The 12,839-nt window shown below is 41.7% G+C and overlaps 1 protein-coding gene across 50 annotated transcripts in view; it reads right to left on the reverse strand.

Moving 5' to 3' along the window:
* Positions 1 to 495: 495 nt before the first annotated feature.
* Positions 496 to 12,839, reverse strand: part of pleca (plectin a) — a 92,688-nt gene continuing 80,344 nt past the window's right edge. For all 50 annotated transcript variants that reach the window (XM_078954778.1, XM_078954776.1, XM_078954779.1 and 47 more), the window contains 2 exons: positions 8,543 to 11,890; positions 496 to 8,234 (listed from right to left, as the gene is read on the reverse strand). In XM_078954778.1, coding sequence (XP_078810904.1) covers positions 2,034 to 8,234; positions 8,543 to 11,890 — 9,549 coding nt within the window. In that variant the 3' untranslated portion in view covers positions 496 to 2,033. The remainder of the gene's footprint in view (positions 8,235 to 8,542; positions 11,891 to 12,839) is intronic.

Here is a 12,839-nt window from a genome sequence, read left to right on the forward strand (position 1 = left end):
CACAAAGGAAACATCACATTGGGATTTCAGTGCTTTTTAATATGTGGTATTAATCATATAAAAAACTGCATTTGTTTTAAACAAAAATTTAAATGAAGAAAAACTTTATAAACTTCTTTGATGGCATCATTATTAAAGTTTAAACAAGTCTTTTAGTAAAATAGCATCTAGTGATATTTCAATGACAAGAAATATCCAGTCAATAGCTTTTCTCTTGAAGAAACAGGTTATTGATGCCAGAAGTAATGGAAATAGCACCAAGTGCATTTGCAAGTGGGTATTGAATGTTGAGTTGGGAAAAGGTCAAGTCAATATGCCCCTCCCACTTCAGGCGTCATCCTACTTGTGACATCAGAGATTATCCATCCAGTATATGACATCTATGTGCCTACATGTATTACATGCCTGGTCTGAATAAACTAGGCACTAAGGTCATTTTTTTAAAACCATGTGGGATTTCTTTTCTCCCGAAGTTAAAAAACGAACAAACAAAAAAACATTTTCATTTTTGTGTTTATTTACATAGCATAGGTGTTACAGTAAAATTTCGTATAAGCCTTTTATAATAAATACACCATTTTGAACATTCTTGATAACCCTCATTTAAATACATCCTTCAAACCTTTTAAAAATATAATCAAAAACAAATTCAACAGATATTCCTGTTTACTCTTGTTTCATTTGTCTAATAACAAATCATGCAAAAGCAGATATGAAGAGTATGAAAACAATATATAGATCAAATGTGTTTTAAAAAAAAAAGCTTAAAGTGAAAAATAAGTAAATGTAGTTTAAAATACAAATACTGGGTATGGTGCAAAGCTAGATCTTTCTCAAAGTAACATCATGGCCTTTAGTAACAAATTTATACAGTTGTTAATAAAGAATTGCAAGCCACTTGTTCATGAAAAAAACTTGAAAGATGTAAATGTTAGCTGGTAAATATTTAAACTGCATATTGGAGCCTTGGTTACCATATGTGTAAGTCTATAGTTAACCTGTGACATACTATAGATACTGCTGCTTTTCTATTCATGGTTCTGTCAGTACACTCTGGAGAGTGTGACGGGGTGGTCTGCAGGCCCCTTTCAAACACGATGGGTTTGACCCCTCAAACCATCTGCCATCTTCAGTAAAACATTAAAAAAATGATTAGAACTTGTGTTTCAGTGCTTCAGAGAATTAGTGATTGTATCGACAAAGTTTGAACTACCACCCTGTGCTTCTGGTAGACATGTAAGCAGAGTGCTGCAGATGTTGAAAATGTTTAATCGATTTCTGAAACAAAACTTTACATAAAAGAAAAATCTGTATACCCCTACATTTGCACTAAATGAATCAAGCTAAAAGTCGTCCCATTTTGTCTTTTTACTGCTCACATATTCCATTTTATCAGGGACATATTTCTATTAGTCTTTCAAATCCAAAGTAATCCGAAGGCCTTTGCCTCAGACTCCAATTTGGGTAAGATGGATCTTTATTCATTTCCTATGGAGGATACTGTTCTGATGACATGTGATAGGACAGAGTAATCGGGGTAAGGAGCACTTGTGCATGTGGCAGTGAAGCCCACAAAGAACATATGTTGAAGCTTGGCTTTTCAAGAGTAGATACCTCTTTGCTATACTCAGTATATTCTGCTTTGCAGAGTGTTCCATTTATTTTCTCAGTTTTCAGTAATATATTCATACAGATGTTTTAATTCAGCATGTTCATCCAACTTTGTTTTATTAATGGCCTACAATTGTGTTTTTGGAAAAGTACTTTTCTTTAGGTCAGTTATGGAAATTGTGATTGATGGTTGGAATAAATTGCTGTGGATTTTCATTAATTCTCAGTGTTCACAACCAAGTAGCTGGTAGGACAGCATGAATCAACTGAAAGTAAATGCACAATAAATAAAACTACTCAATTTGTAGAAAAAGTAAATATTTAAAGTCATGTAACAACCTCATGCAAAGCAGAATAAAGGCTGTCTTTATTCTAGAGTATTAGGCATCTGGTGAACATTTAAAGCAGATTCAACCTGCAGTTTAGTATCGCCGGCTGTAACTTGGTGAACCATAGGAGGAAGACGAGAAGGTTGATGTAAAACCAGACCCTGTGGCATCAAAGCTGCCTCTTCTGGAGCCGGACCTAGAACCTGTTCTTGAACCAGAGCGTGATCCAGTAGCAGAACCAGACCCACTAATACTATAGGGACTGTAAAGGCCTTTACTTGACTGAGAGGATGCTTCAAGTAGTCGCAGCCCAGTTCCCTCTTCTGTCATGCTTCTTTCCAAAGCGTCCTTGTAAGAGATCTTCAGCTTGGTTTTAGGGCATGTGAGGTATTTTGAGTATGCGCTAACATCTCTCAACTTCTGTGCTGTTCTCGCATCTAACATACCCTTTCTCACAGCCTCATCTATAGAAACTCGGCCTGTAACCTCGGGTTCTATTAACCCACCCGTGAGATACTGGACCTCCAGAAACCGCTGACCGGCCTCATAGTAAAGCCATCCTTTTTTTAGAGCTTGAGCTGCTGACATTTTGGTTTTAGTTCTAGGGTCTTCGAATCCGATATATGCCTTCTGAGCTAAACTGATGCGATCCACCATAATTTTATCCACAAGCCCCTTGTTCATTGCATCTGCAATTGTGAATCTCTCGCCTGTGTGGGGGTCAATGATGCCTCCTGTGCAAGCTTGAGATTCCAGCAACCTTTGGCCTGTTATGTTGTCAACAAGGTTTCTGTGAATGGCCTCTGTGACCGACACCTTCTCCAGTGTTTCTGTGTCTAGAATTCCAGCTATAGGGCCAGTTTCCTCCGTTGGATCATTCCAAGTGGTTGCTGGTGTTTTTATGGAAGGTACTGGGCTCATGGGGTAAGAGGAAGAGGAGCCAAATGAGGATGACCTAGATCTGCTACCACTCATGTTTCCTGACAGCATGTCTGCAAACTCTGTGATAGACAGCAGTCCTGCTCTGTACTGATCTAGGGCCGATTTGTCAATGAGGGCTCTTGTGATCGCATCATCAATGTCATACTGCCGACCTGACCTTCTGTCAATGATCATAGACTTTACAGCCCCATCAGAGGAGGTGGTAGTAATCTCCTCCCATTCACATTCCTGCTCTGATAGCTCCAGGTAAGTCTGCTGGTCAATCAGCCCCTTCTGATACGCCTCATAGACAGACATCTCTTTGCCGGACTCTGGGTCAACAATGACAACCCTTCGTTTCCGAACTGATGACTTTGATGATGTCTTCCTTTCACGTTTCTTTTCTTTCAACAGCAGAAGACGCAAGCCAGTCTCTGGATCTGTCCAACATCTATCAATCAGCTGCAGATAGGTGAGATTTTCCTCAGTGTTAGGATCAAAGAAGCCCTTTGTGTCATCAGAGGGGTCAGTCAGGATTGCATTTATTTCTTCATCGAAGAGGCCACGCTCATATGCTGCTTCAACAGGCAGACGGTGACTCTCCTCTGGATCAATTATGCCACCGGTGGCAATTTGAGCCTCAAGCAAACGAATCCCATGGTCTTTCAGAATGAATCCTTTTTTCATAGCCTGGAAGAGAGAAATTATTTTACCAGAGTAAGGATCCTTGTAACCGGTGACAGCCCGTTCAGCTGACAGGAGTTTTTCTTTAAACTCTGGACCAACAACTCCCATTTTGACTGCGTCGGCAACATTTAGTTTAAGGTTTTTGATTGGGTCAATCACATAGCCTGTTGCAGCTTGAGCCTCGAGGAGCTCAAATGCTGTTCCTGGTCTGATCATGTTTTTCTTCATGGCTTGATAAATGGACAGACGATCTTTACTGGACTCCACAAACACACCAGCAATGCAGCTTGTGCCCTCAAGAAATGTCTTAACGTCCCTGCTGACCTCTTCGACTGTGATATTTCCCTCAGTAAGGTCATTGTACGTCTTTTGGCTGATGATCTGTGATCGGAGCAATTCCTCCACAGTAATTTGTTTTCGAAGACCCTTAAAAAGAAGCCTTCTGCCTGCCAGAGACAGTAAACATAAACCACTGTCTTTATCCACTCTGCATCTTTTCAACAGTTGTGCATAGGACTGTTTCTCATCGGAAGTTGGATCGGTGTAACCTCGAACATCTGCAGTGGGTTCAGATATCCTGTCAAGGGTTTCCTTATTGATGTAACCACGCTGCATAGCCACATCTGTGGGAAGGCGAAAGTAGTATTCTGGATCAATTAACCCGCCAGTGGCGAGCTGGGCTTCCAGAAGTCTTAAGGCAAAGTCCTCAGGAATCAGGTCTTTTTTCATTGCTTGGAACAGAGAAATCACTTTTCCACTGTAAGGATCCTTGTAACCTGTAACAGCTCTCTCTGCGGAGAGTAGTTTGTCGTGGAGTTCAGGACCCACAAGTCCCTTTCGCACAGCTTCATCAACGGTGAGAAGCTCATCTTTTACTGGGTCAATGATGAATCCTGTTGCTGCTTGAGCCTCAAGAAGTTGTAATGCAACTTCAGGCTTAATCTGTCCTTTTTTCAAAGCCTGGTAAATGCTGATTTTTGGAGGGCTGTCTGACAAAATTCCCGCTATACAACCTGTGCCAAAAAGATACTGCTTTACTGATGGCATGTCCATCAACTCACGAATAGTCATCTTTTCTTGCTTCAGCAAGTTGTAAGTCTGTAAATCAATAATCCGAGCACTGTACAACTCCTCAATAGTAATTCTTCTTCTTATGACATCACATGTCATGCTCTGTTCTGACTGTAGACTTTCCCTTTGTTCAATGATTTCGATTATAATGATCAACATTCTCTCTTTTGTAATTTGCCCCAGCCGATACTGCTCCAAGAGACGAAGCCTCTCATCTTCTGGAAGAAGATTGGAGTTCATGATCTCCCAAACAGTCATATTTTTTCCTGCAAACCTTTGAAGTGGAATCTCAATTTGGGTGTTAGCTAGATCCTTTTGGGCATGCTCCTCTGTAAACTGATATGATTTCTCTTCATGAGCTGGAGCTTCGGCCTTTGACAGGGGCAGGTAACACAGACCGGTGTTTGGATCTCTTCTGCATTTTTCTAGCAACTGCTTGTAAGTAGCCCTTTGAAGAGTGTTGGGATCGGTGAATCCCTTAACATCACCAGATGGTTCAATGAATGATTTGCACATTTGTTTGCTGAAATTGCCTCGCTGTATGGCCACATCACTGGGAACGCGATGGCTGCTAACTGGATCAATAATACCGCCTGTTGTAAATTGGGCTTCGAGGAGAGGAATCGCATGCTCTCTCAACACAAGCTCTTTCTTCATGGCCTGGAATAGAGAAATCGTATTGCCAGTGTATGGATCTTTGTATCCAGTCACAGCTTTTTCAGCTGCTAGGAGCTTCTCATGAAGTTCTGGACCAACAACTCCAGCTTTTACAGCATCGTCCACAGAGTGCTTCATGTTTGTGAATGGATCCGTTATATAACCAGAACCAGCTTGGGCCTCAAGAAGGGCTAGCCCAGTGTTATGTTGCAAAATTTTCTTTTTCATTGCTTGGTATATGCTTAACTTTTCATCTGAACCTTCCATTGTTATCCCATCAACGCGATCAGTGCCTTGCAAATACTTTCTAACTTTGTCAGTTTGACCAACCTCTTTTGGTGTGACGTTACCCTGCTGAAGCTGATCAAATGTAGTTTTATCAATGATCTTGGCCTCAAACAATGAGGTTGCAGTGACAGGTCCCCTAAGACCTTCAAAGCAGGGTTCTTTATGTGTCTTGTCTTCTTTTTCAACCACCATTGTTACCACAATCTTGATGAGCTTCTCAATTGTTACTTGTCCTATTCTGTACTGGCGGATGAGTTCTATTCTTTGCTCTTCAGTTATGTATTCAGAATGGATGATCTCCCAAATTGTGACTTTTCTGCCCTTGAAGGGCCCATGCTCCAGCTCCATGGTTGTGTGGTTTAAAGCTTCCTTTGTCTTTGCCTCTGTAATCTGTCGATCTTCGTTTGGCTTTTGGGCCTTCTTTGAGAGGGGAAACAATGGGAGTCCAGTGTCTTTATCAGTGACACATTTTTCAATAAGCTCTGCATAGGTAGCAGCCTCCTGTGAATTTGGATCATTAAAGACTTTATTTTCGTCTGTGTTTTTGTTCAAGATCTTGCAGATTTCCTCATCAAAATATCCACGCTTGCAAGCAACCTCATGTGGGATACGATAGCTTTTAACTGGGTCAATAATTCCACCTGTTGAAAGCTGGGCTTCAAGTAGACGGATTCCATGGTCTTTTTTCACAAGGCCTTTGTTCATTGCCTCATATAGAGACACTTTTTTCCCTGTATATGGATCTCTGTAGCCACTGACCGCTCTCTCTGCTGACAGAAGACATTCATGCAGCTCTGGACCAACAAGGCCTGACTTGACAGCTTCATCAACAGGAACTCTTTCATTTTTAACAGGATCGATCATAAAACCTGTCGCTGCTTGAGCTTCAAGAAGATTCACAGCGGTTTCTGGCAGAATGACTTCTTCTTTCATGGCTTGATAGAAAGGAATTTTTTCATTAGTCAGTTCATTCAGCAGACCAGCAATACTGGGTGATCCGTGGAGGGCTTTTCTTACAGCTTCCATTTCAGAAACCTCTTTGACTGAGATCTTTCCGTTGCTCAATTTGTTGAACAAGTCTTTATTTATGACTTTAGAATCCAGCAGTTCATTGGCAGGGACAGGAGCTCTCAAACCACTGAACACATTCCCACTGCTCTTTTCTTTGTCCTCCACAACGGTGATGACAATCTTGATGATCTTTTCCACTGTGATCTTGCCAGTCTTGTACTGACGAAGGAGTTCTCTTCTTTGATCCTCAGTGAAATATTCAGAATTTATGACTTCCCAGATGGTGACAGTTTTTCCTTTAAATTTTCCAAATGGAACATCAACTTTGGATTTGCTAAACACCTCTTTAGTCTCCACATCTGTATATGTTTGCTCAACGTGAGCAGCCTTCTCAGGTATAGGTAATATCCAAAGACCAGTTTCTGCATCTTTGGTGCACTTCTCCAACAACTGCTTGTAAGTAAGTTTCTCCTGACTGCTAGGGTCAATGAATTGTTTCAATTCTTCACCAGGATCATTGAGTTTTTTGTTTAAGTCTTCATCAAACTGACCCTGCTTGTATGCCATCGGAAGTTGCACTCGGTGACTGTTGATGGGGTCAACTATACCTCCAGTTGCAAGCTGCACATCAAGAAATTTCATGGCCTGCTCCTTCTCAATGAGTTCCTTCTTCATGGCCTCATACAGTGAGATTTTGGCACCAGTGTATGGATCTTTAAAGCCTGTGGCTGCTCGTTCTGCAGACAGCATTCTGTCATGAAGCTCAGGGCCTATGACCTCTTCCTTAACAGCCTCATCTACAGAGAGAAGTGTATTTTTTACAGGATTGACGATAAAGCCCACTGCTGCCTGGGCTTCCAGAAGCAATGCAGCTGCACTGGGAGAAATCTTTTTTTCTTTCATGGCCTGATAGACACTCATTTTCTCTTTAGATGGAGTCAAGACACCCCCAACACAGCCCTGGCCCTTAAGACATGATCTGACCTTCTCAGTGTTTTCAAGGTCTGAGATGGAGACTTTGCCCTTTTTCAATTTGTCCATATCTTTCTTCGTCAGAACACCAATGTCAAAAAGTCTTTCAGCAGGAACTTTCTCTCTAATGCCATTAAATGCCAAAGCTGATTCTCCATCCTTCTTCATTCCATCCACTTCAACAGAACCATTTAAAAATTTCTTTGTTGTTCCTACCATTGTCATAGCAACAAGTTGCTCCTCGGGGACTTTTTCAGTCTGGACTTCCATTTCCCTGGTTTTAAAGGCTCCTTGTTTTGAAGCAACCTCAAAATTCAGAAGTTTCTCTCTCAGTTTTTTGTTCTCCTCTTCCAAGAGTTTTTCTTGTTCAAGCCTCTTCCTCTCTAGCTCCTCCATTTCTTTTTGCTTTGTCTCCATCTCAGCCTGCGCCTCCTTCTGTTTCCTCAATGCTTCATCCATTTTGTCCTGAAGTTTCTTCTTTTCCGTCTCCATTACCTTTTGTTGATGCCCCTGTTCTTCTTTAAGAGCTTTGGCCTTTTTCACCTCCTCCTCAAGCTGCTTCTCAAGCTTGTTTTTCTCATCTTCTACTGCCTTCTCTCTTTTTAGTAGAAGCTCTTTGTCAGTGAGGAAAGACTGTTTCAGGATGGCTTTCTGTTGCTCAATCTGCTGCTGTTGATCGGTCACCATCTGTTAAAGGAAACAGAAAATCTATGTGAATCGAGGAGTAAACGGCACCTAATCTTGGCATTTAAAAGAAAATGTCAATGTGTTGTGTTTATTTTCTTGCATTAGATTATTTAATTGATTTTTATTTTATTTTTACTGTTCATTAAATCTTAAATAATGTCAGATAAACAGTAGAAGAAGAAAAAAATACGGAAACTCTCTGTACACTTTATAGGAACTAGTCCTCGGTAATTCCAGTGTTTTACAGGCTTATGTAAAGTGTACTGATTATAAAAGGTGAAAGTAAAGTGTTTATAGAGAAACCCTACCTGTTCAGATTGTTTCTGGAGGTCTTCTGTTTGTTTTTTCAGCTTCTCTTTCTCTTTCTCCAGGTCAGTTATGGCCTTTCTCAAGTCATCAGCTTCTCTTGTGCTTTGCAGCCTCTGCATCTCCAAATTTTGCACAACAACTTCAGATTCCTGTTTTTCTTTCTCTTTCAGTTGGGATTTGGCTTCATCTGCTTGTTTCTTGAATTTTGCCACCTCTTCTTCAGCTTTTGCCTGAGCATCACTGAGTTCTTTCAATTTAAGCTTAAGCTTTTTGGCTTCAGCAAAAAGTTCACTCTGTCTCTTCCGCTCAGCTTCGAGGGATTTCTGGAAGCCCTCCGTTTCCTGTTCAAGGCGTTGCTGGATTAGCTTTTTGTCTTCTTGTAGTTGTTTGGCTTTCTCCTGTGCATCCTCTTTTAGTTTCTGTAGTTCCTCTGCCTCAGCCTTCAGCTTTGTGGCCTCCTGGATGGCCTGCATTTTCTCCTGCAGCATTTTCTCTGCTTGTGCCCTTTGTTCAGCCAGGTCAGACTCTGCCAGCTGCCTCTGTCTGGCTGCATCTTCAGCTTCCACGCTGAGACGGGCAGCTTCTTGTGCCAGGGTTTTCATTTTCTCAGCTTCTTCAAGAAGTAATTTCTGTGTAATATCTTTGTCTTTCTGTATTAAACAGCGGTTTTCTTCTTCGATTTTCAGCTTAACTTTTAGGAGCTCGTCCATCTGGCTCTTTACTTTGGATAGTTCATCCTCAACCTGCTTTTTCTTTTTGATCGCATCACCGACTTCATCCTTCAGTCGCTGAAGTTCAGCATCTAACAGAGCTTTCTGCTCATCAGCTTCTTCGAGCTGCAGCTTAACCATCCCCAGCTCCTTCTCTACCTGAGCCTTCTGCTTCAGAGCATGCTCTGCATCTTTTTTGTGTTTGGCCATTTCTTCATCAGCCTGCTGCTTCTGTTTTAGAGCCGCTGCCTCAGCAGCAGCCCGCTTGGAAGCCTCTCCCTCTGCTTCTTTGCGCAATTTCTCAGCATCTTTTTGAGCTTTGGCCTGTTTAGCAACTTCATCCTCTGCAGCTTTTTTCTGTTTTTCAGCCTCCTCTGCTTTCTGACGCAGTAAGTTGGCCTCTTTCTCTGCTTTCTCTTTGGCCTTCTGAGCAGCCTCTGCAAGCTTCTTTGCCTTTTCAAACTCCTCTTTCAGCTTGTCCTGAGCAAGAATGTCTTGCTGATTCTTACTGAGCACATCTTGTGCTTTCTCCTCTGCTGCACTGCATTTCTGAGCTGCCTCTTTGGCAAGGATGACCTGCCTCTCTGTCTCTTTCTCAGCCTTTTCTTTGTGTTCTTTTGCTTCAGCAGCTTTCTTTTTGAGGCGTTCCACCTCCTCCTGAGCGGCTTTCCACTGTCTAGCTGCCTCTTCCTCTGCTGCAGTAATCCTTTTCACCTTCTCTTCAGCTTCCTTCCTCTTCTTCTCCTCCTCTGCAGCAAGTTGTTTGAGTTTTTCTGCCTCTTCTTCAGCTTTGATTTTGCTCTTCTGTGTCTCATCTGCAAGACTCTTTAGTTTCTTTAAGTCCATCTCCAAATCTGACTTCTCTTTTGAGGCTTTCTCAAAGTTGATCCTGATGATTTGGATCTCCTCTTCCACCACTTGTTTCTGCCTCAAAGTTTCTTCCACGATATCCTTTTTCCGCTCCAGCTCAGAATCAGACGAGCTTTTCAGCTGTGCAATTTTCTCTTCGATCTCGTGTTTATGCTGAGCAGCTTGGTCCTCAAGCAACTTCCTCTGATACGCCTCTTCCTCAGCTTTTCTCTTCAGTCGGTCGTTTTCGGCTTCTTTAGCTTTCAGAGCGATCTCTGCTTCAGTCTTCAAGTGAGTCGCCTCATTGATGGCAGCTAACTTCTCCTTGAGAATCTTTTCAGCCTCTGCTCTTTGCTTGGCAGCCTCTTCCTCCGCAATCTGCCGCTGCTTCTTTGCCTCTTCAGCAACTGCTCTCAGTCGAGTAGCTTCCTCAGCGAGCTGTTTCATTTTCAGTGCTTCGGACTCCAGAAGTTGTTTGCTCTTCTCATTCTTTGATAGAATCTCCTTTTCAGCTTGAATCTTCATCTGCAGTACACTGTCCATTTCCTGTCGGACTTTGGCTAGCTCTTCTTCCAGTTGCTTTCTCTGATTCTCAGTAGTTCTCACCTCATTTTTCAGACGCTGTAGCTCCTCGTCCAAGAGGCTCCGCTGCTGTTTTGCGTGCTCAAAGTCAACCTTTAAGCGTATGCATTCTTCTTCAGCAGACAGCTTTTGTTGAGCTATTTGTTCAGCAAATGTCCTCTGTTTCTCCAGCTCTCTCTCTGCATTCTCCTTCTGCTTGAGCGCCATCTCCTCAACTTTAGCCCTTCTTTTAGCATCTTGCTCTGCTTCCAGTTTCTGTCTCTCTGCTTCTTCTTGAGCCTGAGTCTTCTTCTGAGCTTCCTCCTCAGCTTTCAACCTCAATCGCAGAGCCTCGTTGGCTTTCTGTCTCCACATCTCCAGCTCTTTCTCTGCCTGCTCTCTGGCTTTGTTGGCTTCCTCCTGCTGTTTCCGGAGTTGGTCAGCTTCTACCTGAAGCTGCAGGACAGTACCCTGCTCTTTTTTCAGAGTCTCTTCCAGCTCTGTTGCCTTTTGAGCGAATGGCATGGATTTGGTTTGCAGGTCAGTGGCAGAGGACTTCAAAGTCACTTCCTCCACTACCTTAATCTGCCTCAGTTTTTCATCCTCAGCCTGTTTCACTCGCCTTTCCGCCTCTTCGGCTTGCATTTTGAATTTCTGCAGCTCATCCAGAGCTTTCTGCTTCTGCCTAGCAGCATCTTTCTCTGCCTCAGACTTCCGTTTTAGCTCATCTTCGGCATTTTTCTTTTTTTGAGCTTCCTCTGCCACCTGCTTGCGAAGCCTTTCAGCCTCCTCCTGTGCAGCCTTTCGTAACTTCTCCGCTTCTGCAGCTTTATCTCTGAGCTTCTGTAGCTCATTTTCAGCTGTGCTTTTTTGCTTCGTCGTCGTCTCCAGTTGAATTCTAATTAAGTGGATTTCCTCCTCGATTTTGGTGTGGCTGTGCAGAGCCTCTTCCAGCTGCTGACTCTTGGTCCTGATCTCCTGTTCTGACAGACTCCTCAGATGCTGCAGCTCCTGTTGAATGTTCTGCTTCTGCGTCTCAGCGTCCACTGCAATGTCTTGTCTCTTGTTTGCTTCCTCTTTCATCTTAAGCTTTAGCTCATCAGCCTCTCGTTCTGCTTTCGCCATGGATATTGTATGTGCTTCAGCCAGCTGTTTCTGCTTTTCTAATTCTGCTTTCATCTCTGCCAGTTTTCTTCTCTCTTCTTCTTTTAGCTTTTCTGAAGCTTTCTGTATGTGTAAGAAAAAAAGTAGGTGAATGGAGAGAAGGCAAATTTAAACAGACACAATTAATTTAAGCAAAGCATTCTATTTTAACAGTTTTGACAAATCCAGTTATGTCAAAATATATTCTATTCAGGTCTTAAACAGTTTTTTCTTTGTCCTTTGTCTAGAGACATCCTTTCTTCTGGTTATGGTTGGAACCTTTTGCAGCAGTTAAAAGTATTCTACAAGAACGACCATTTTCAAATTTATTTAACAAGAGATTTTTATATCCTTGTGTGCATGCATTTTTATACTGTGTGATTACAGCAATTGAAATTTTATGCAAAAAACACTTTGTAATACAATATATATTGTGTATAAACTAGTTTATAAGCACATTTAGCAATCTTCATATTGATTTCACAGTGAGAAAAAAGTATATAGTTATTTCAATTCATAAAAATACCCTTGGTCCTCCATGATTCTAGGGCAGCATATTTGAGGGTCATCTGTCAATCAAAAGAACTTACTCCAATTTATGTACATTATTTTTTGTAAATATAAATTAAATACCTCATTTTGAATCATTATAATATTTAATCTAGAAACAGAGGAGAATGAAGTTTTTTAAACCAAGCTGTCATTATTATACTTTTGATTAATCTTACATTAAATAGATCTGCCATGTTTGTGTAATAAGCTTGATAAATTGACCTGGACCTTAATATTTTGCTCTGAAACAAGCTTGAAGTTTGAAAGCAAAGTTTGCTTCCTGGTGGAACCTCCTAGTATTGTTGTTGAAGTTTTATAACACTCTCTAATGACACTACCTCACACTAGATGGCAGTACAGGTTCTTCTCTTCTGGGATAACAGTAGCCTTGGTTGGCCGTAGGATCCTTACATCCCAACCGACCACTGATATATTTTTAAGAAGTGGGCTCAGTAACTTAAGACAAATAAGATTAATTTCT

The sequence above is a fragment of the Oryzias latipes genome, chromosome 11, assembly GCF_053564925.1.
Source record: "Oryzias latipes strain Hd-rR chromosome 11, Olatipes_Hd-rR_3.1".
NCBI classification, from domain to species: domain Eukaryota; kingdom Metazoa; phylum Chordata; class Actinopteri; order Beloniformes; family Adrianichthyidae; genus Oryzias; species Oryzias latipes.